Source organism: Mesoplodon mirus (assembly GCF_964341445.2).
Source record: "Mesoplodon mirus genome assembly, chromosome: 4".
In the NCBI taxonomy this organism is placed as follows: domain Eukaryota; kingdom Metazoa; phylum Chordata; class Mammalia; order Artiodactyla; family Ziphiidae; genus Mesoplodon; species Mesoplodon mirus.
Window position 1 is genome coordinate 62,925,800 of NC_138979.1, and position 18,052 is coordinate 62,943,851.

At 52.5% G+C, this 18,052-nt stretch overlaps 1 protein-coding gene across 1 annotated transcript in view; it reads right to left on the minus strand.

Moving 5' to 3' along the window:
• The window catches only part of HCN4 (hyperpolarization activated cyclic nucleotide gated potassium channel 4), a gene marked incomplete at both ends in the record, with an annotated part of 40,708 nt that overhangs the window by 11,994 nt on the left and 10,662 nt on the right, over positions 1 to 18,052 (minus strand). Inside the window, one exon of the mRNA XM_082619043.1 lies at positions 3,395 to 3,818. Coding sequence (XP_082475169.1) covers positions 3,395 to 3,818 — 424 coding nt within the window. The remainder of the gene's footprint in view (positions 1 to 3,394; positions 3,819 to 18,052) is intronic.

Consider the following 18,052-nt stretch of genomic DNA (forward strand, 5'->3'; position numbering starts at 1 on the left):
CCAGCCTCTGAGGACATCAGAATACATCTGACAGGGAAACTGAGGCCTAAAGAAGGGGAGAGATTCACATGAACTGGAGTTGGACAAGGAGATAGAGCAGGCTCTTCTCTACGAAACGCCTCCCTCCCCAGGTCTCGTGCAGACCTGAGGCCTCAGAGGGTCTCCCTGCGGCTGCCTCCAGGCCAAGGGGAGGCTGGGAGAAGCCCCAAGGGTGGGGCAGGCTACTGAGGGTCTGGAGACAGGGTTCCTGGGGCCAGCTGGGAAACCCCAATCCAACCCCAGGAGTCCGGCGGGAGCCCCTAGCTGGGCACTGTGACCGGCAGACAGCAGCTCAAAGCAACTTCCTTCCCAGCTGCTAGGCAAGATAAGGGTGTCTGTGTGGAGGGGGCGGGGAGTCATCCATCTGGCCTCCTGAGATCTCCCTTCCTGCCCACAAGACAGGGGAGCGATGTCCAGTTCAGGGTCCTGACCTGGGGCCTCTGTCCAGGGTCAGAGCCTGCCTGGCCATTTTTGGATAGCCCAGAGGGTGGCCAGGCCAGAGGGGCAGTGGGGGCAGTAAAAGAAGAGCTTAGCTCCTGTCCCGGGGCCCACCCTGCCCGCCCACCGGCAACTCTGCCAAATCTCCCCAAAATACCATGGCCCCCAGGGCCCAGGTGTAAGTGGGGAGCAAGGCTGGCCCCCAGCGGGCTGGGGCCTGGAGACACGAACCGATGCTAGAGAAGGGAAAGAGCGACTACTCTGCTTTTAACGGCAGTCCAGCTGTTAAGTCCAAGACACACAGAAGGTTGGGGGTTTCTCGGGGATGGAGGGAGCCAACGAGGTTCTGAATTTCCACTTGGGACAGAAACCAAGAGACAAGCCCCTCAGGGCATTCCAGGAAATATGCCTCCATCTTCCCTCTGCAGCCACTCAGAGGGGCCCTGGCTACCACCACCCTCACCCCCACAGGCACTGTCCCCTCTCAGCCCTGAGCTCAGACCCACATCCAACCTCTCTGCACCTACATGTCCCCCAGGTTCCTCAAACCCAGTCTGTCCCACAGAACTCACCCCACCGCTTGACCCTCCACTGCCTGCCTCCCCAGTCTCAGCGGGGAGTCGTCCCCAACAGAGGGAGCAGTAACAGGACCAGTCAGCCTCCTTTCAGGCCACCTGAGAAAGTGGGAAGGGCGGGGAACTGGGAGTCAGGCGGCCTGGGTCAAGATCCTACCACTGGGGCAGTTGACCCTTCCACCCTCGGTTTCCTCACCTGACAAATACAGGTAATAAATCCTGCCCTGTTGACTTTGTCAGCCAGGCTTGAGCAACCAATGAAATCATGGGTAGAAAGTATTTGAGGAAAGTAAACACCCTGTAGAAGCATAGGGGGTTACTAAGGCAACTGAGTGGGGAGGGGCATTTATTAAACAGTTCTCTGCACCCAGTTTCACACTAAGGGTTTTACAAACATCATCTCTTTTAACCCTCACAACAATCCACTGAGGAATGTACGACTTCTACCCACTTTGCCGATAAGAGACTGAGGCTCAGGGGGTAAGGTGGCCCCAAGGTCAGTCAGCTGGCAGTGTGGAGCCGGATTTTAATTCAGGTCTCACGTGTCATCCTAGCCCTAAAGCCCACACGCGTTCCACTACACCCGGTCCCTGCCAGGAGTCAAGAGTGCTAACTGGGGTCCTATCTGGCTCTGCCAGAGGTCTGCTGCATGACTTTGGACAAGTCACTGCTCCTCCTATCAGCAGAAATAATGCAAATTCCAAACCAGAGAGAATTTCTGCCATGAAGTGATTCTGCCAGGCTGGTGTAGGGACTTCTGCAGCACAGGTGTTCGTGACACCTCTGACCTCGATCTGCCAGTGCCCCGACTCTCAGCCATGGGTGCTGTTGCTGGGAGTGGGGTGGGGGCTTCGTGTCCTGAGTGTGGGAATTTCCATCAAATCGTGCAGAGACCAGGAGACTAGCAGTGAGCCAAGGCAAGAAATGCACCTCTGTGGAAGCTTCCCCAGGCCACAGCCTGCTCCAGACCCCAAGGCGGACAGTCTCACAGAACACATCTCCCCCCACCCTGGTACATTCAGGCTGGCCTGCCTGTGGCTGCCTCCAAAAGGTGGTACTTGGTGGTAGCGGGAAGTCTCACAAGGTCACCTGCTTTTTTCAAACCCCAGCCTGCAGTCCTCTCTTTCTCCCATAGATGGTTGCATTCAGCCCACAGATGAGTTAGGTTTGTTCAGAATGGTGTTGGCCACCTAGTTTTTTTACAATTTTTTATTCAGTTTCTATAGTCAGTGCTCTGCCCAGAGCCACTAGGATCCCTTTACAGTTTGTGCTCACACAACTCCAGGAAAGCACCAGGCTTGCACTCCCTACAGCTAGCGCCTGTGGCTCTTTATCAGAGGCCTGGCTGCAGGAAACCGCTTTGCCTGATAACATCAAGGGCTGGAAGGGTCCTGAGCCAGTGACTGACAGGTGAGCAGATATAAAAAGTCCAACTCCTTTGCCCTGATTGGGGCAACTCCCAGGTGTGGTGTACACTATCCTGGAGCTCCCCACAAGATTTGCTTGGTGTCACCCTTATTTGGCTTCCTTCCTTCCTTTCCTTCCTATTCCTTTCCTTCCTAATTCCTTTTCTTCCTATTCCTTTCCTTCCTTTCCCTGCCCCTCTTCCCCAGTCCCTTACCAGATTTTCCTGGAAACACTTTGCTCCCCATCAAAAAAAAAAATCACTTTCATACAAATCCTCATCTCAGGATCTGCACCAGAAGAACTCAACCTAAGACTGTTGCCAACAAAATTTGCAAAAAAATCCAGATTTCTGCTTCCCATGATAAATCTGTAGATCTAGCAACCCTGAGCCCATTCTCACTTGGCCACAGTGGCTAGAGTTGAGTAGAGGCTGCCTGATACAGATGGAAGATATGTTCTCCAGTTTTCCCCAGTCCACGACATTCCCTATTGTCCTCCAAATGGCCCTTTTCACCCATTCATATTCCCTGCCTGGCCCCCACAAGCTTCTGAGTTTGCAACCTCCACAGTACAGTGCAGTGATTAACAATGCAGGCTCTGGAGTCCAGGTCCACCAATTAATAATTCTGTGACACTATATAAATCTCTTCATATTTCTCTATGTCCTCATGTAAAAAATGAGTACTTATACCTACCTATATGGTACCCTCTATGGTTGTTAGAGACTTAAATGGGATATTGCCTGTGAAGTGATTCGTGTAGTATCTAGCACATGATAAGAAGTCAAGAAGTTACTAATATTTGTCCTGTTGGAAGAGATGTGCCTGCTACAATCCGACAGCCCACATCCAACTATCTGAGGTTACCTGCTGGTCCCTCACTCCCCTAGAGGGAAGATACCTCTTCCCTGAAGAGATTTGGGTCTGAACACTCACCTCTTCCCACTGGTGAATATATCGAATGAGGCGGGAGAGACGCAAGAGGCGCAGGAGGCTGAGGATCTTGGTGAAACGGACGATGCGCAGGGCCCGGGCAGTCTTGTAGACCTCTGAATCGATGCGTGTCTCCACAATGAGGAAGATGTAGTCCACGGGGATGGAGGAGATGAAATCCACCACAAACCAGCTTTTGAGGTACTTCATCTTAATCCGCTGTGGGTCCAGGATGATCTCTGTGTTGTCCTCCACCACAATCCCTGTGCGGAAGTTGAGGACCAAGTCGATGAGGAAGAACGTGTCTGACACCACATTGAAGACAATCCATGGTGTGGTGTTCTCATCCTTGAAGAAGGTGATGCCCACAGGAATGATGATCAGGTTTCCTACCATCAGCAGCAACATGGTCAGGTCCCAGTAAAATCTGCCCAGAGACACATAGGTCAGTCATAGGAGGAGAGAGAGAATGAATTACAGACTAAAAGAAAGCTCAGAGACAACAAAGGTGGGAGAGAGAAGTCTTCAGAGGTTCTGAGACCCTGCAGGAGATAGGTGCATGGGTACCAGGGCAAGATGTCATGACTGGCATAGAAACGGGCTCTTCCTTAGTCATCCTTAGGGATGCCTTCTGCCTGCCCCTCCGTGAGATCCCCGATGACAAGCCTCCTACTCCAATCCCCATGCCCCAGTGAGAGGCTGAAAAGCAAACTAAATAATAACATCCAGAGAGAGGCGAGAGGCTGTTTTAGCGGCAGAAGTAATTCACCCCCGCACCATCCTCCCTGAGGGTCAACTGTGGCCTGAGACAGGATGGCAGGCAGACATGCCACAGACCGTGACCAGAGAACAGGGGAGGTCCAGACACACAGCAGGAGCCTGGGATGCTGGAGGTGTGGGATCCAGTCCTAGCTCTGTCACTGACAGGCAGGTGCCCTCCCCACTCTGGGCCTCAGTTTCCCCACTGTGCAATGAGGGGCGGGGCCTCCCCACTCGGTCCTGTAATTCTGATCTGGCCTTCTCCCACACTGGCTCTCGGGGGGCCTCCCTTTAGTCTATCCCCTATAGTCAGAAAATGTCTGACCATCTCTCTCCCCCAGAGGTTTACTTTTAACACAGCGGTAGGGAAGGTCAGTGATATCTTCAAATGCAGGCAGTGTTTTTCTTTTTTTTTAAATATATTTCAACAATTTTATTTTATTTTTTCCAGCAAATAATTTATATTTAGCAAAGTAGATATTTTTGATGTTCAAGTACACATTTAAATAAATACTGATTGAATAATCAATATATTAATCACAATAAAATATTGCAAATATTTTCTCATTTTTTCTTAAAAAGTTTCCTTTAAACATTATTTGGTAGAATAATTATTTCAGTTACCAAAGTTTCTGTGATAAAATTTTTAAAAAATTTTTATCGGGGCTTTCCTGGTGGCACAGTGGTTGAGAGTCCGCCTGCTGATGCAGGGGACGCGGGTTCATGCCCCTGTCCGGCAAGATCCCACATGCCGCGGAGTGGCTGGGCCTGTGAGCCATGGCCGCTAGGCCTGTGCATCCCGAGCCTGTGCTCCGCGACGGGAGAGGCCACGGCAGTGAGAGGTCCGTGTACCGAAAAAAATGAATTTTTTATCAGAGTATAGTTCATTTACAGTGTTGTGTTAGTTTCAGGTGTACAGCAAAGTGACAGGCAGTGTTAACGGGAGGATTTCAGGCACCAGTGAGGTACCACTCAATGCAACAGAATGAGACCAGTGGGGGCTTCCAGCATCACTTCTTCTAAGGCCTCAAAGCAACTTCTAATATTTCCTGGGGAGGTGGGGAGGGACCCTCAGGGTGAAGCCTCTGACAGGTTAAGCAAAATGAGGAGGTAAAAGCCAACTCACAGGTCTCCTACCTGGCCCAGCAGGGGCCCCTCTGGAGTATGCAGGTAGCACAGGTAGGCAGAAGGCATGACCAGGGACCCTGCCCAAGAACCAGCCACCCCAGGGCTGGCCCTAAAACTGAAAACTTGCGCTGCAGAGCTGTTTCTCTCTGCTAGTAATTTAGACAGTTACACAATGACAGATAAAGGTATTATGTTGGGAAGCAATAAGCCTGTCTTCTCCCAAGAGAAATAACCTTTCAGCCATCTTTAATTCTCTACTGCAGGGAAGCCAGAGGGAAGGGAGTGGGAGACAAAAAGATAAGCTTTCCTCAAGTCTTCAGTGGGTCCCACCGCAAAACCAAAGTGCCCCGGCCTGAAGAGTTCCAAGTTTGAAAAAAATTACTTCACAGCAAATTGCTTTCTTTGACAGACTCAGAATGGCGCTCTGAGTCAAGGAGAGGGCAGGGCCTGCTTCATTGAAGGTGGGCGAGAGAGCTGTCCCACATCACACAGCTCAGGGAAGTGTGGCTTCTGGAAAGGCAGCTTCCGGCAGCTCCTCTGAAAGCCAAGTTCTTCAGGGCATCAAGACGGGACTTCAAGTCAGAGCCTCACTGGGCTAAGGCTTTTCACTCTTAAGTCTGGTGCCAAGAGGTCAACTTTAGCTCCTTCCCTGCCCCAGAGCCCGCCACCCCTTCGTCAGCCCTACTCCCCCTGTGCCACCTGGGAGGACCCACCCCAGCCTTCACACCCACTACACAGAACACAGCACATCCTGCTAATGACTTGTGGGCCCTGGGAGAATGGTTTCAGCTTCTATGCTGCTCTCAAGCTGTGTATACTCTCCACTCAGCCTCATGCACACCATTCAAAGACAGCTGCAGACACTCATTAGATGCCATACACAGGTATCCTCATTCACACACACAGTGTGCAAACACCCCTATGTACACATGGCCATTGTACCTTTTATTTAATCTCTTGGGAAAAACAAAACAAAAAAATTGTGACATAGGCCACTGAGAGCCTTGTGGCCTCTGTACATAAAGCTAATAATACACCCAGACTGGGAGAGTTTCTAAAATTAACAGAGCGGGTGCAAGGCAGCTTGGAATGCTGACTCGGGCAGGCCTGCTACTCCAGTGGGTTTCTACACTCTCCCAAGCTCTAGTTCCCTCAATTACAGACCAAATTTGAGACAGTAATTAACAGGAGAATGTTTTCATTTAGTGGTCTTCATAAAACCAAATTACATGAGGCAAAAACACCCATTTCCTTGCATTCTGATTAACTGTTTCAATCATGAGTTTCCAGATGCTAAGGAATATTTTCTGGTGCCTGATCTGGGCTGGGGTTGGAACTCTGGAGCACTTCATCCCACACACCACTGTCCTGGAGCATCAAAGAGACACTCAAAAGGCAGCATAATATGGTGGGAAGAAAGCAGCACAGGCTCTCAGGCCAACCCACCTGAATTTGAGTCCTGGTTCCATCATTTGCTAGCAAGTTGCTTAATCTCTCCAAGCCTCAGTTTCCTCATCTGCTCAATGAGGATAAAATTACCTAACTAGTGGAACTGTTATAAGAACAAAATGAATTGATATTTGTAAAATGCTCTGACCTATGCCTAGCCCATATTTTTAAATGAGTAAATAAGTAATTCATGTCAAAAAATTCACAGGAAAGAGGTGAGGGAGGTAGATGAAATCTTCCAGGAAAGAGCCAAAGCAAAGCATCTACAGGGGGTGGGTGGATGGGAACTTAATAATGGTTCCAGAACAGCCAGTGGTGGAAGTCAGGGCCCACAATATTCCCTGGATAATTGGATGGCAGAACCTATTTACCTCAGCATAGAGATGCCCTGATCTCAGGGAGCTCATGGTCCAAGGCTTAGCCAGAAGACAGAAGACAAGTTGGGCAATGATGTTAAGAAACCATCCCAGGCAGCAGCCCCGGCATTTGAAAAGGTGGGCTCCTGGTGGCCTAGAAGGATGAGGTCATAAAGCGTTCCTGGAGAAGGTAACAGAAGTTGGGCTTTGGGAGCTGACCTTGGCCTTGTACACTACGCTTCCTTACTCTGTGCCAGACGGTTGCACAGATTTCTGAAAGCTGGGCCGGCAGAGAGCAAAAAATGTTCAGCACCACGGACAGCTCCCGGTGTGCCTGCCAGCCCTAGGGTCCTGGCCCAGCCAGGGGAAGTCGCAACAGCCTCCCCACTGCATCCGCAGCTCTCTGACCCCTCTTCTCCCTCAGTCCTAGTGATCAGAAGCATCTCAAGTGATTCCTTAATGTCCCTGCACATTTTCAATGGGGGACTCCTTGGTGACTGAAAAAGCTCTATTCAAAAAGACCCCAAGGGGCTTCCCTGGTGGCGCAGTGGCTGAGAGTCTGCCTGCCGATGCAGGGGACACGGGTTCGTGCCCCGGTCCAGGAGGATCCTGCATGCTGCGGAGCAGCTGGGCCCGTGAGCCATGGCCGCTGAGCCTGCGCGTCCGGAGCCTGTGCTCCGCAACGGGAGAGACCACAACAGTGAGTGGTTTCCTCTTGTCCACACCTGCCCATGCTTGCCTCTGAGCACATATACTCTCTCTCTCACACACACACATGAACACATTTTTGTACACACACTCTCATCTACGCACCTCTGTTAAATTTTGTCTTCGTATACGCATCCATTTTCACACAGGCATACTTTCTTGCACACCCACTTGCATACATTTTGACACAAATGATATCCACTGGGAATCCTGTCAGCTGTAAGAAAGCGAATGTCTGGGTTTTGCCCATTAAGATCTTTTCCATCCTTCAACATTCACCTGAAGTGCTACCTCTTCTGGGCCTCCCTAACCTCTCACTGATGGAGCCACAGCCTAGCCTGAGCCCTGGCTCTGGATCTCCTAGAAAACTGTGGATTCCTTGAGGGCGGGAGGCTTGTCCCAGACACGCCTGTGTCCCTGCAGTGCTGGCGGCAGGATGCGGGGGGGGGGTCCCCCGTGCTTTCTCCTGGGTGAGCAGCACACCCACGGCCCCATCTTGTACCCTTCCCTCTGTGTAGACGGCTCCCACTCAGACCGCTCCTAGCACCAGACTGCATTCCCACCTGGCACCTGGAGGGCCTGCTGGCCCCTCCACCCAACAAGTCCAAGGCTGAGCTCAGCATCTTTCTCCTCAAAGCTGAATGGCACAGTCAGCATTTCAATCACCTGGGCTGGAAACCTCACAGCCATCCTCAGCTGCTTTCTCTTTCCTCCCACCCACCCCTGCAGGCCCCCCAAGCAGTGGCCAAGTCTTGTCTGGCCTCTTCAATGACAGCTTCTGAGTCGGTCCCCAACTGCTCTGTCCTAGATCAGTTCCTCACTACTCCTCACCTGGACCCTTGCCCCTGCCGCCCACCTGGTCTCGGCCTCCTCCCTCTTTCCCTCCAAGCCACATGCTCTCTGGGTTGTCTGGCCAAATAGCATTATGATTATGTCACTCCATGCTTGAACCCCCCTTTGGTAGACTCCCACTGACTACAGAAGAAGGTTCGAGTTCCTTGGTCTGGCACCCCCTGACCCCTCTTCCCTCTTCTCCCTTCCACTTCCTTCACAGGAGTCAACTGGACACCCAACTTTAGGCCCCATCTCCATCCACCTCCTGGTTCCTCCTCCTGAGAACCACCCCTACCTCTTGAACCCCCATCTTTTGAAATCCCTTCTCTCATCCAAAGCCCAGTTCAATTGCCTCCTTCTCCATGAGCTTCGCCTAACTGTGCAGTGTGTCTACGTTAGCAGTCGTCACATCCTGCCCCTTTCATCAGGTACCACCGAACTCTCCTTCTAGCCCCTCAACAAAGAAGCCAGGAGTCTTTTGTGTCTGAGAAATGGCTGGGAGCTGGGAGCTTCACCCTCCATTCCAGGCCCAGCATAGATAACTGCCCAAGCTGCTCATGAAGACGATGAGAACGGAGGAGGACAGCCATCAACATCTGCTGGGCACTTACTATTTGCCAGGCACTCACCTGAGTCCCTTATATAGACTATCTCATTTAATTCTCATAAAAACCCTATGAAGTAAATACTATGATTATGCCCATTTTGCAGTTGAGGAGACTGAGGCACAAGAAGTTGAGAAATTTGCTGTATATGGTGGATCAGGAATTCAAACCCAAACAGCCTGACTCCAGAGTCCCACTTCTAAGCACTCTATACAAATATAAACCTGGTTGGTAGTATTTTCTCTCTCCCAAACCCTGTGCCAACTCCTACTGCACCCCTCCCTCCCAAACCTGTCTCCTGTGCTCTCTTCCACGGCATCTTCATCCCCAACTTCTTCACTCCCTAATCCGTCTGCTTTTTCCCTTAAGCGAACCTTAGTTGTGTCACTCTCCCAAACCCCAGAGGGTGGAGTGAGCACCCTCCCCCCTCCACACCGATGCCCCTTCCTGTCTGTGGTAGGAATGTCTACGAGATCCTTTGAGCATCCTGTCATTTGCTGCCCATCTTTCCAGCATGCATCTGCCACCCTTGGGGACCCTGGTGATGCTGGCACCTGGTTCACAACCTTCTGTTCCACTCCGAATCCTGCCATCATCCTGGGTGACTTCTACTCCTTCTCAGCAGCCCAACAATAAACACTCAGCCTCCCAGTGGCTTGAAGTCCTGCCTCTAGTGTCTTCACTCCAGTCCATTCCAAGAGCACACCCTGGATCGGGTCACTGTCTCCAGTTGGTCCATCTCTAATCTCAATGCTCTCTCTCACCCTAACCTCCTTTCCTTCCAGCTCTTTTATCCAATCATGCTAAGTCTATTCTTTAGTGTCCCAGGAGCCTGAAGTTGGCTGACCCTCTAATTCTCCCATGAGAACCCTCCTGCCTCCTCCCGTCACCCCCAGGCATAATGGTCCTGCTCATCAACCTCTCTTGCCCCATCCTTCATCAGATCACAATCCTAGCTCAGGACCATCATCAGCTCTTTTCCTGTTTACATGGGGGGCTGTGCAGAAAACCTCAGACCTCAGACCAGTCCTACTAAATACCAAGCGCCTTAGTTCCTTGTGCCTCTATTTCCTCATCAAGGTTTCCATGCTCAGCTGGGCCCTCACCTCTACCAGCCCATCCTCCAGGAGACCCTAATGACCTTTCCCACCCATTTCCCACAGCAGCTTTTCCAAATTATCTCCTCTCTCCTCAAAGCTCTGAAACTACCACTTCCCCTCTCCCTCCCAGCAGATAACACCACTTCTACTTCACAGAGAAAACAGAAGCCCCCAGAATGTCCCCGTCCTCTTCCTGCCACCAGACTACTCCCTTGCTTGTCTCTTCCTCACCACTTTTCCCTTCCCCAGTCACAAGGGAATCAGTGACTCTTCCACCTGCCCTCTTGACACTGTTCCCTTTTTCCTCCCCAGGAAGCTTAATCTACAGGTTATCCTCTCTCTTGCCCATATCTTCAATCTCCCTCTCTACGTATCCTTTTCCATCAGCTTTTAAGCTCTCTACACTTAAAAAAATCAAATCTCTCCTGAATCCCTACTGTCTTATCTCTTCTCCCCTCAGAACCAAGCTTCCTGAAAGACGTGTCGCCATCCCCACTCTCTCACTTCCACGTCCGTCCCCAACACGCCTCTCAACCCTCCAGCAACACTGCCGATGCACACGTCCTGCTGCAAAATCCCACGGACACTTTATGGTCTGTTTCCGTCTTGACCCTCTGCATCATCTGACACTGTGTGCCATATCTGCTGAGACACCCCGCTCTGCTGGCTCTTTGTTCTGCCTCTCCTTTCCCTCCCGTTGCAGGAGCTCCTCTTCCCCTGCATGACCTTTAAATTTTGTTCCTTTGGGCCCCCACCTCCTCTCCCTCCTTACTCTCTCCCTGGGTGACCTCACCAACTCCCAAGGCTTCATTATTCCACTGGCTTCTAGACCAGACCTCTCCCTTGAGCCCCATAGCCATGTGTTCACTTGCTGACTACACATCTACACCTCGATGTCCCATGGGAACTTCACTCTTGACATAGCCAGATATAACTTAGCAGCTTCCCCCATAGACTTGTGCTTCCAGCATGTGATACCGCCAGCCATCCAAATGCTTAGCCTAGAAACCTGGGGATTATCCTTGACTCTCCCATCTCGCTTACCTTCCAACACTCAGTCATGTGGGATTCGGCACGGCTCATCAGCTCACCACCTGGCTTACTTCAGCAGCTTCCTAACTGGGCTTCTGCCTCTCCCAGGACCCCACAGACCTCAGGGTCCAGGGTAGGGTCCACAACCTCTCCACGCTTTGCCAAGGCCAAAGTCCTTCCACACTCCCAGCTAAACTCCAAGTTCCTCACTGTCATTCCTGGGCACTTCCTGATCTGGACTCCGCCTCCTCTCTTGCCTCGATTCTCGCCACGCCTCCCCCGTGTGAGATGCTCTGCCCCCGACACACTCAGCAGCTTTCAGTGCCCCAGACACACCGCACTTCCCTTCCCCTCTGGGCTTTCCTACATACTGTCATCTGCCTGGAGCTCTCCTCCCCACCCCTGCTCACCCCAGGCCACTTGGTTCAGAGGAGCCGTCACTTCTCCTGGGAGGCCATCTTTTTATTTTTACTTTTTTTGCGGTACGCGGGCCTCTTACTGTTGTGGCCTCTCCCGTTGCGGAGCACAGGCTCCGGACGCACAGGCTCAGCGGCCATGGCTCACGGGCCCAGCCGCTCCGCGGCATGTGGGATCCTCCCGGACCGGGACACGAACCCGTGTCCCCTGAATCGGCAGGCGGACTCTCAACCACTGCGCCACCAGGGAAGCCCGGGAGGCCATCTTTGTCTCCTAGGAAATCTGGCTAGGTGCCCCTTGTTTGTGCTGCCCTAGCATAGCGTTTGTCACACTATGATGGAATTGCATGTTTGTCTATCCTGTGGCCACTTGACTCTCTGAACTTGGCACAGTGCTTTTTATGAGGTAGGTCCAAAAAAGGTCCAAAAAACAAAGGAATGGGTGGAAATATGGGAATGGGTGGAAGAGTGAATAAATGAATGATTGAATGAATCCCTTGGGAGCCAAAGGCTGAGTGGCAGGTGGCCCAGGAGAAGCTACACAAAATGGACAGCCCTCTGACACCCCTTCCCACAAGGCTTTCACAGGCCTCCGATGATCAGGGAGGAATTTATCCCATCCGAACACCCAAGGCACGAAGACTCCCAGCAACATCCACTAGCAAATGGCCCCCACCTGGTGAAGATGATGGTGGGAAAGCCACAGAGAAGGAGGGAGGAGTTGGAAGGGGGCGGGGCGGGGGAGGTAAATGAACAAGAGACAGGCCAGGAGAAACATGGGGTTGGGGTTCTGACACAGTGGGGTGACAGGGGGCTGGTGGGGGGACACTGAGGCTACAGACGTTAACAGAGGCCATGACTGTATTTCCAGCCTGACCAGCACAGGCCGACGGTGACACAACACACTAAGCCCCCTCTGTTACAGTCATGCCCCCTCTCTGGGGACTTTGAGGATTCTCCCTTCTCTCCAATAGGCTTGGCCCAGAGATCCAGGAGGTGGGGGGGGAGGGGAGGGCAGGAGGCAGCTCCACTTCTCCCCTAGAATCTCCCGACATCGTCCCCACCTGGTCGACCCAGGATGAGTCTCATCTCCCCAAACCTGCTGTGTGCTCCCCAAGAGCAGAAATGACTTCTCTTCCTTTTCCAAGATGTAAACGCAGAGCTGGGCCCGTAGGGGGAGGAGTGGGGCTCCTCAGCAAAATTGTCTTATTGTTAAATAAACAGGTGGATTAAAGGCTGCTGGGGGGAGGGGTGGTGGAAACTGGTAAAAATAAATAAAAAAGAATACACTAAGATGTTAACATTGATATTTCTAAGTAGTGGGATTACACGTGATTTTTGTTTTCTCCATTACACCTTTATATTCTAAATTCCCCATAATGGGCAAATATTACCTTTTAATCAGAAAAATAAATCCACCAGTAACCACCGACCAGTGTCCCATGCTGTAAAGAGTCTTCTAACATGTGTCAGAGGAGAGACACACTGGTCCCCGGGGAACTCCCAGGCGGCCCGTGCAGACAAAGGTGCTGTCCGACGCGAGGCCAGGAAGAGCAGATTTCCTGGAGGCGCTTAAGGAGGAGGAGACAGAGGGAGGCCATTTGAAGGGCAGGTGTAATAGGCAAAGGAGACCACGTGGGAACGCACACACGTGGGCCACCTTCCTTGCCTTCCCTCCCTCACAATCAATAAAGCTGCTGGGAAGCGTCAACGAGCTCCTCCCCGTCCCTGCGCGTCCAGGGTCTCCTTTATCTTTCTCGGAGGCAGCGCTGCGGCCCCGCCCCCTCCCCACGCTCCACCCACCCGAGGGGGGCGGGGCGCAGGAGTCTGGCATTTTAGCCTCCCCGCCCCCTCCCGCTGGAAAGCGCTGTCTTCCACCGCCCTCCGCTCGCACCTCTGAGGGGTATAAACGCCCACCCTCCCCTCACTGCTCCTCCCCGACCCTGGGCTCTCCCCGCTACAGCGGATGAATGGCTGTCTGCCTCCCACCCCCGCCTGGCCAGTAGGGCTCTATTTTTAACCCACCTCAAAAATCTCTGACTCAGAATCACAGCGCTCCCAGGTAGCTGCTCCCTCGGCCGCCTAAAGCGGCCTCCCAAACAGATTCAGAGCCAAGGGCATCTAGTTAGCGCTGGGTTTATGGGTGGGTGGTTGGGATTTGGGCGTATCTTTAGGTTCTCACTTTTCTATAAGGATGACCTATTACCGGAACAACAAAATTTGGTTTTGTTTCTGTTTTTGAAGACCCAAACAAAATGACCCTTTACCCCTGCCTCTTCCCTGGTCAGTCACCGTCCTGGGCTGAGGCCCTGGTCCCTCATTCCCCAAGGAAAAGGTGAGCTGGGTGAGAGCTGGAACTGCCAGAATCTTCCCTTCCCCTTCTGTGATCTTTCGGTCATGTAGCACAGTGCTTCTTCAAACTGTAATCTGCACACAAATCACCGGGGGATCTTAACCAAGATGCAGACTCGGATTCTCTGGGTGTGGGGTGAGGGCTGACACCTGTATTGCTAACAGGCTCCCAGGTGATGTTGAGGCTGTTGGTCCAGGGACCACACTTGGAGTAGCTAAGCTGTAGCAGACAGTACAGTGGTTAAGCACTCTAGTGTTTGAACACCTGGCTGTGTGGCCTTGGACAAATCACTTAACCTCTCTGAAATCTGTTTTCTTTTCTTTCACTCCCCATTTTCTTTTATTTATACAAAACAATTGTTTTAAATATAATTTAAAAACCCCTCCAAGCACCGGTGTCTGTCTCTGGTTTCCACCACCACTTCCCCCCACACACCCGCTCATGGACACAGCTTGGGGGTACTTGGAGGGGCAGGGAAATGTCTGGGGGTTGTGACGTGACCAAGGCACTGTTCTGGAAACGGACACCATGATGGGTCCCTGTTTCAACTTGGGCAAAGGAGGCGATATTGAAACCCTCTAACACAAAAAGTTATGACAGGGATGGCAGGAAAAACAAAAACAAAGAAAGGGAAGGAAAAATAAGATCAAAAATAAAACTCAAAAACCTTCAATATGAAGGCAGCAGATGGGGGAGGGGCACTGACAAGGGAAAACCGAGTTCGGTAGAGACAGCGGCATCCAAGTCCAATGATTTTGTCACTGGGCCATGATGCCCCTTCCCGCTCCCGAGCTCACAGGCTAGTCCCCCCTTCTCTTTGGTCTGCAGAGCCGCCGCCCTTCAAGGTGAGGAGGGGCACCTGGGGGCTCTAATTGGGGATCAGAGGGAGGCCGTGGGGATTGTGCCCAACCACCCGGGGATGTTGGCAGAATCCACGCACTTCTTTTCCTCTAGTCACGCCCAATCCCGAGGGAAGGGCTCCCACATCCTCAGTTTGGGGTTCCCTGCCTGGGGAGCATGTGATTTCTACAATCCCATATGGCAGAATCTCCAAATCCCTTCTCTCCAAATTGCCAGCTCCCCACCCCCATGGTTCAAAGTGCAATCCAGTGGGGCGCGGGGATGGGAGACTTCAATCTGTTTTCTCATGTACAAAATGAGTACGTTAATCCCACCCCACAGGGTTCTGAGAGAATTCAGTGAGATAATAATATGCTACACAATGCAAATACTCAGTACATACTGGCTGTTATCATCATTATTCTTGTAACCACTAAGATGCAGGTCCTGGTCTGAGGACTATGGGGATCCAGAAGTGTGTGGACTGGTCCCACGTCAAGGAGCCCTCGGTCTTGGGGGGTGGGGGGCAGCATGGCTTGTTGGGCACAAAAGCCCCAAAGAGGAGGGGGCCTGAGAGTGCCCACTGGTCAGGAAGGTTGGCGTTGTGGTTGCAGGAAGGAGGTCCCTGCTACACAGCAAAAGGAAGCTAGGCCAGGGACCTGAGTGTCTTGGGTTCTAGCCATCTCAGTCTCTTAACTTGCTGTGTGCCCTTGAACAATGCCCTGCCTCTCACAATCCCTGCCTCAGTGTCCCCATTGGTACAGTGAGAGGATGGAGCCAGACAATCTCTAAAGACACGCCGCTTCCATGGATCTCTGCAGTGCAGAGGCTAAAGAGGCCAGCCAAGGGCAGCTGGCCAGATGGAAAGCTTGCTGAGAGAAGAGTGCACATCTCAGAAAACCAAGACACCCCCTCCCCCAACCCAATGCTGATCTGAAGAAAAGATGGGGCCATCTTGAATGCCAGACTGAGTAGTCAGGACTCTTCTGGGGACGTGGGGATCCGTGAAGGCTGTGGAGGAAGAGCTCCTCAGGGAAAGGATCGTTAACTGCACCTTCTCAATGGCACAGCTGAGCACAGGCCTGGCCATAAGGAACACCAAGACGTCAACCCATTGCTTCTCCCATGGTCTTAGACTTTCCCTGGAGACCCTAAATCTGTGCACTCCACACACTAGCATAAGTGTGCGCGCGCACACACACACACACACACACACACACATCAAACCATACAGCAGAGGTCACCTGCTCTACAGCTGCCCGGAACTGCCAGGATGCTGTGTTCCCTCAGGCTAGTGGCCTAACCTCTCTGAGCTTCACTCAGCTGACAAGACTATTGGGGAAAATTGTGGAGGGGACCAGCAACTGGAGAACTTCTCCACCTGGGCTTATAAGAAACAAAAAAGGGGGCCTCCCTGGTGGCGCAGTGGTTGAGAGTCCGCCTGCCGATGCAGGGGATACGGGTTCGTGCCCCGGTCTGGGAGGATCCCATGTGCCGCGGAGCGGCTGGGCCCGTGAGCCATGGCCGCTGGGCCTGCGCATCCGGAGCCTGTGCTCCGCAACGGGAGAGGCCACAGCAGTGAGAGGCCCGCATACCGCAAAAAAAAAAAAAAAAAAAAAAAAAAAAAAAAGAAACAAAAAAGGCTCAAACACAGCTCTCCCAGCTTAGGAGAATGAAGCAAAAATGGAATATTGCTGTGGAGTAGCAGGTGAGCACAAGCTCAGGGGAAATTAGGTAGGAGAGCTCACCTGCTCCTGCGGGAAGGGGGCGCTCCTGTGAAGGAGGAAACAGGATGCATTCGGGGCGGAACTCCCTAAGGCCAAGCAGCAGTGGCGCTGCCCAGGGCCAATGAGGACACCAGGGGAGGCTGTCCCATAGAAGGTGGCTAAATATTGACTCTGGGAGGGTCTCTACGTGGCCCTCTTGTTAGGCTGTGGGTCTCCTGGGAGTGCCTGGGCTCTGGGGACATGAGCTGGACAGGACTCCGCCTTCCCTCCAAGAAAACACAGTCTGACAAGGACATTAAGCAAGGGGCATGTTCCCTGGGGTCCCTCCAGCCCCAGAGTTTTATGGTTCTCTTTGCTAACAACCTTCGAGGAAGAAAAGGGAATGACTCCCTGGGGAGGCCCATCATGAATGGCTTGGATGTATTTCACTCCCAGGCTCTGGGGAGCACTGAAGGGCTATGGTGAATGCAGTGCAGTCAGAGACCTGCAGACTGTTAGCACAGAAGGGGCCCTACAGGTGCCAGCTCTTTGGCTCCTAAAGTGACAGAAGCAGAATCACCTGGGTGCTCCCCAAGCTTATATCCACCCGGGGCCTCACCCACGGAGACCCAGGCATCCATAATTGCATAAAGCTCCCAGGTGACTCTACAGCCACCAATTTTGGATTTGGGGTCATGCTAAAACCCAACCTCTGGTCCCATTTTCAGATGAGGAGAGCAAGGCCAGGGTGGTGAGGGCTCAGCTCAGCCCACAGAGCTGGATGAGGCAGAACCAAGTCTTCAACTGGCCTCTTACTCCCAGCCAGCCCCCTCAGCTCTGTCAGCAGAAGCTTCAGCACAGCATGGCAGGAGGATGACTCCCCAGAGCCTCTGGGACAGGATGAACAGCTTGCCACATTTCCTTCCCCTGCCAATTCCGAAGGTGATGGTCCTGCTGGTCTTCCCCTTGGACTCTTCCAACCATAGTTGTCCAATGTGACCTGTGGTCTCCATGGATCCTCACATCTGAACTCTTCCAAGGCCAGGTTGGAGCTTCCAGGAGGGGACAGTGGCCCCCTACAAGAGATGGCTGGGAGGAGGGAGTGGGTTGGGGCCTTTGCCCGGGGAACAAAGAAAAGAAAGCCTGATCTCCACTCCCACAGGGGTTGATGGGTTACAGCATAAGCACACAACATGCTAGGGAGCCCCCCACCCTGAGCCCCAGGATAGGGGCTGGCAGAAACTCTGCAGAAAGAGGCCAGGAGTTAAGGAATCCCCCACCCACTCTGGGAGCACGGGGGCCCCGTAAATCCAAGATCACGGCTGGATGGGCCTCGGCAGAGTCTCAGGAATGAGGGAGGGAGATTCCCATCAGC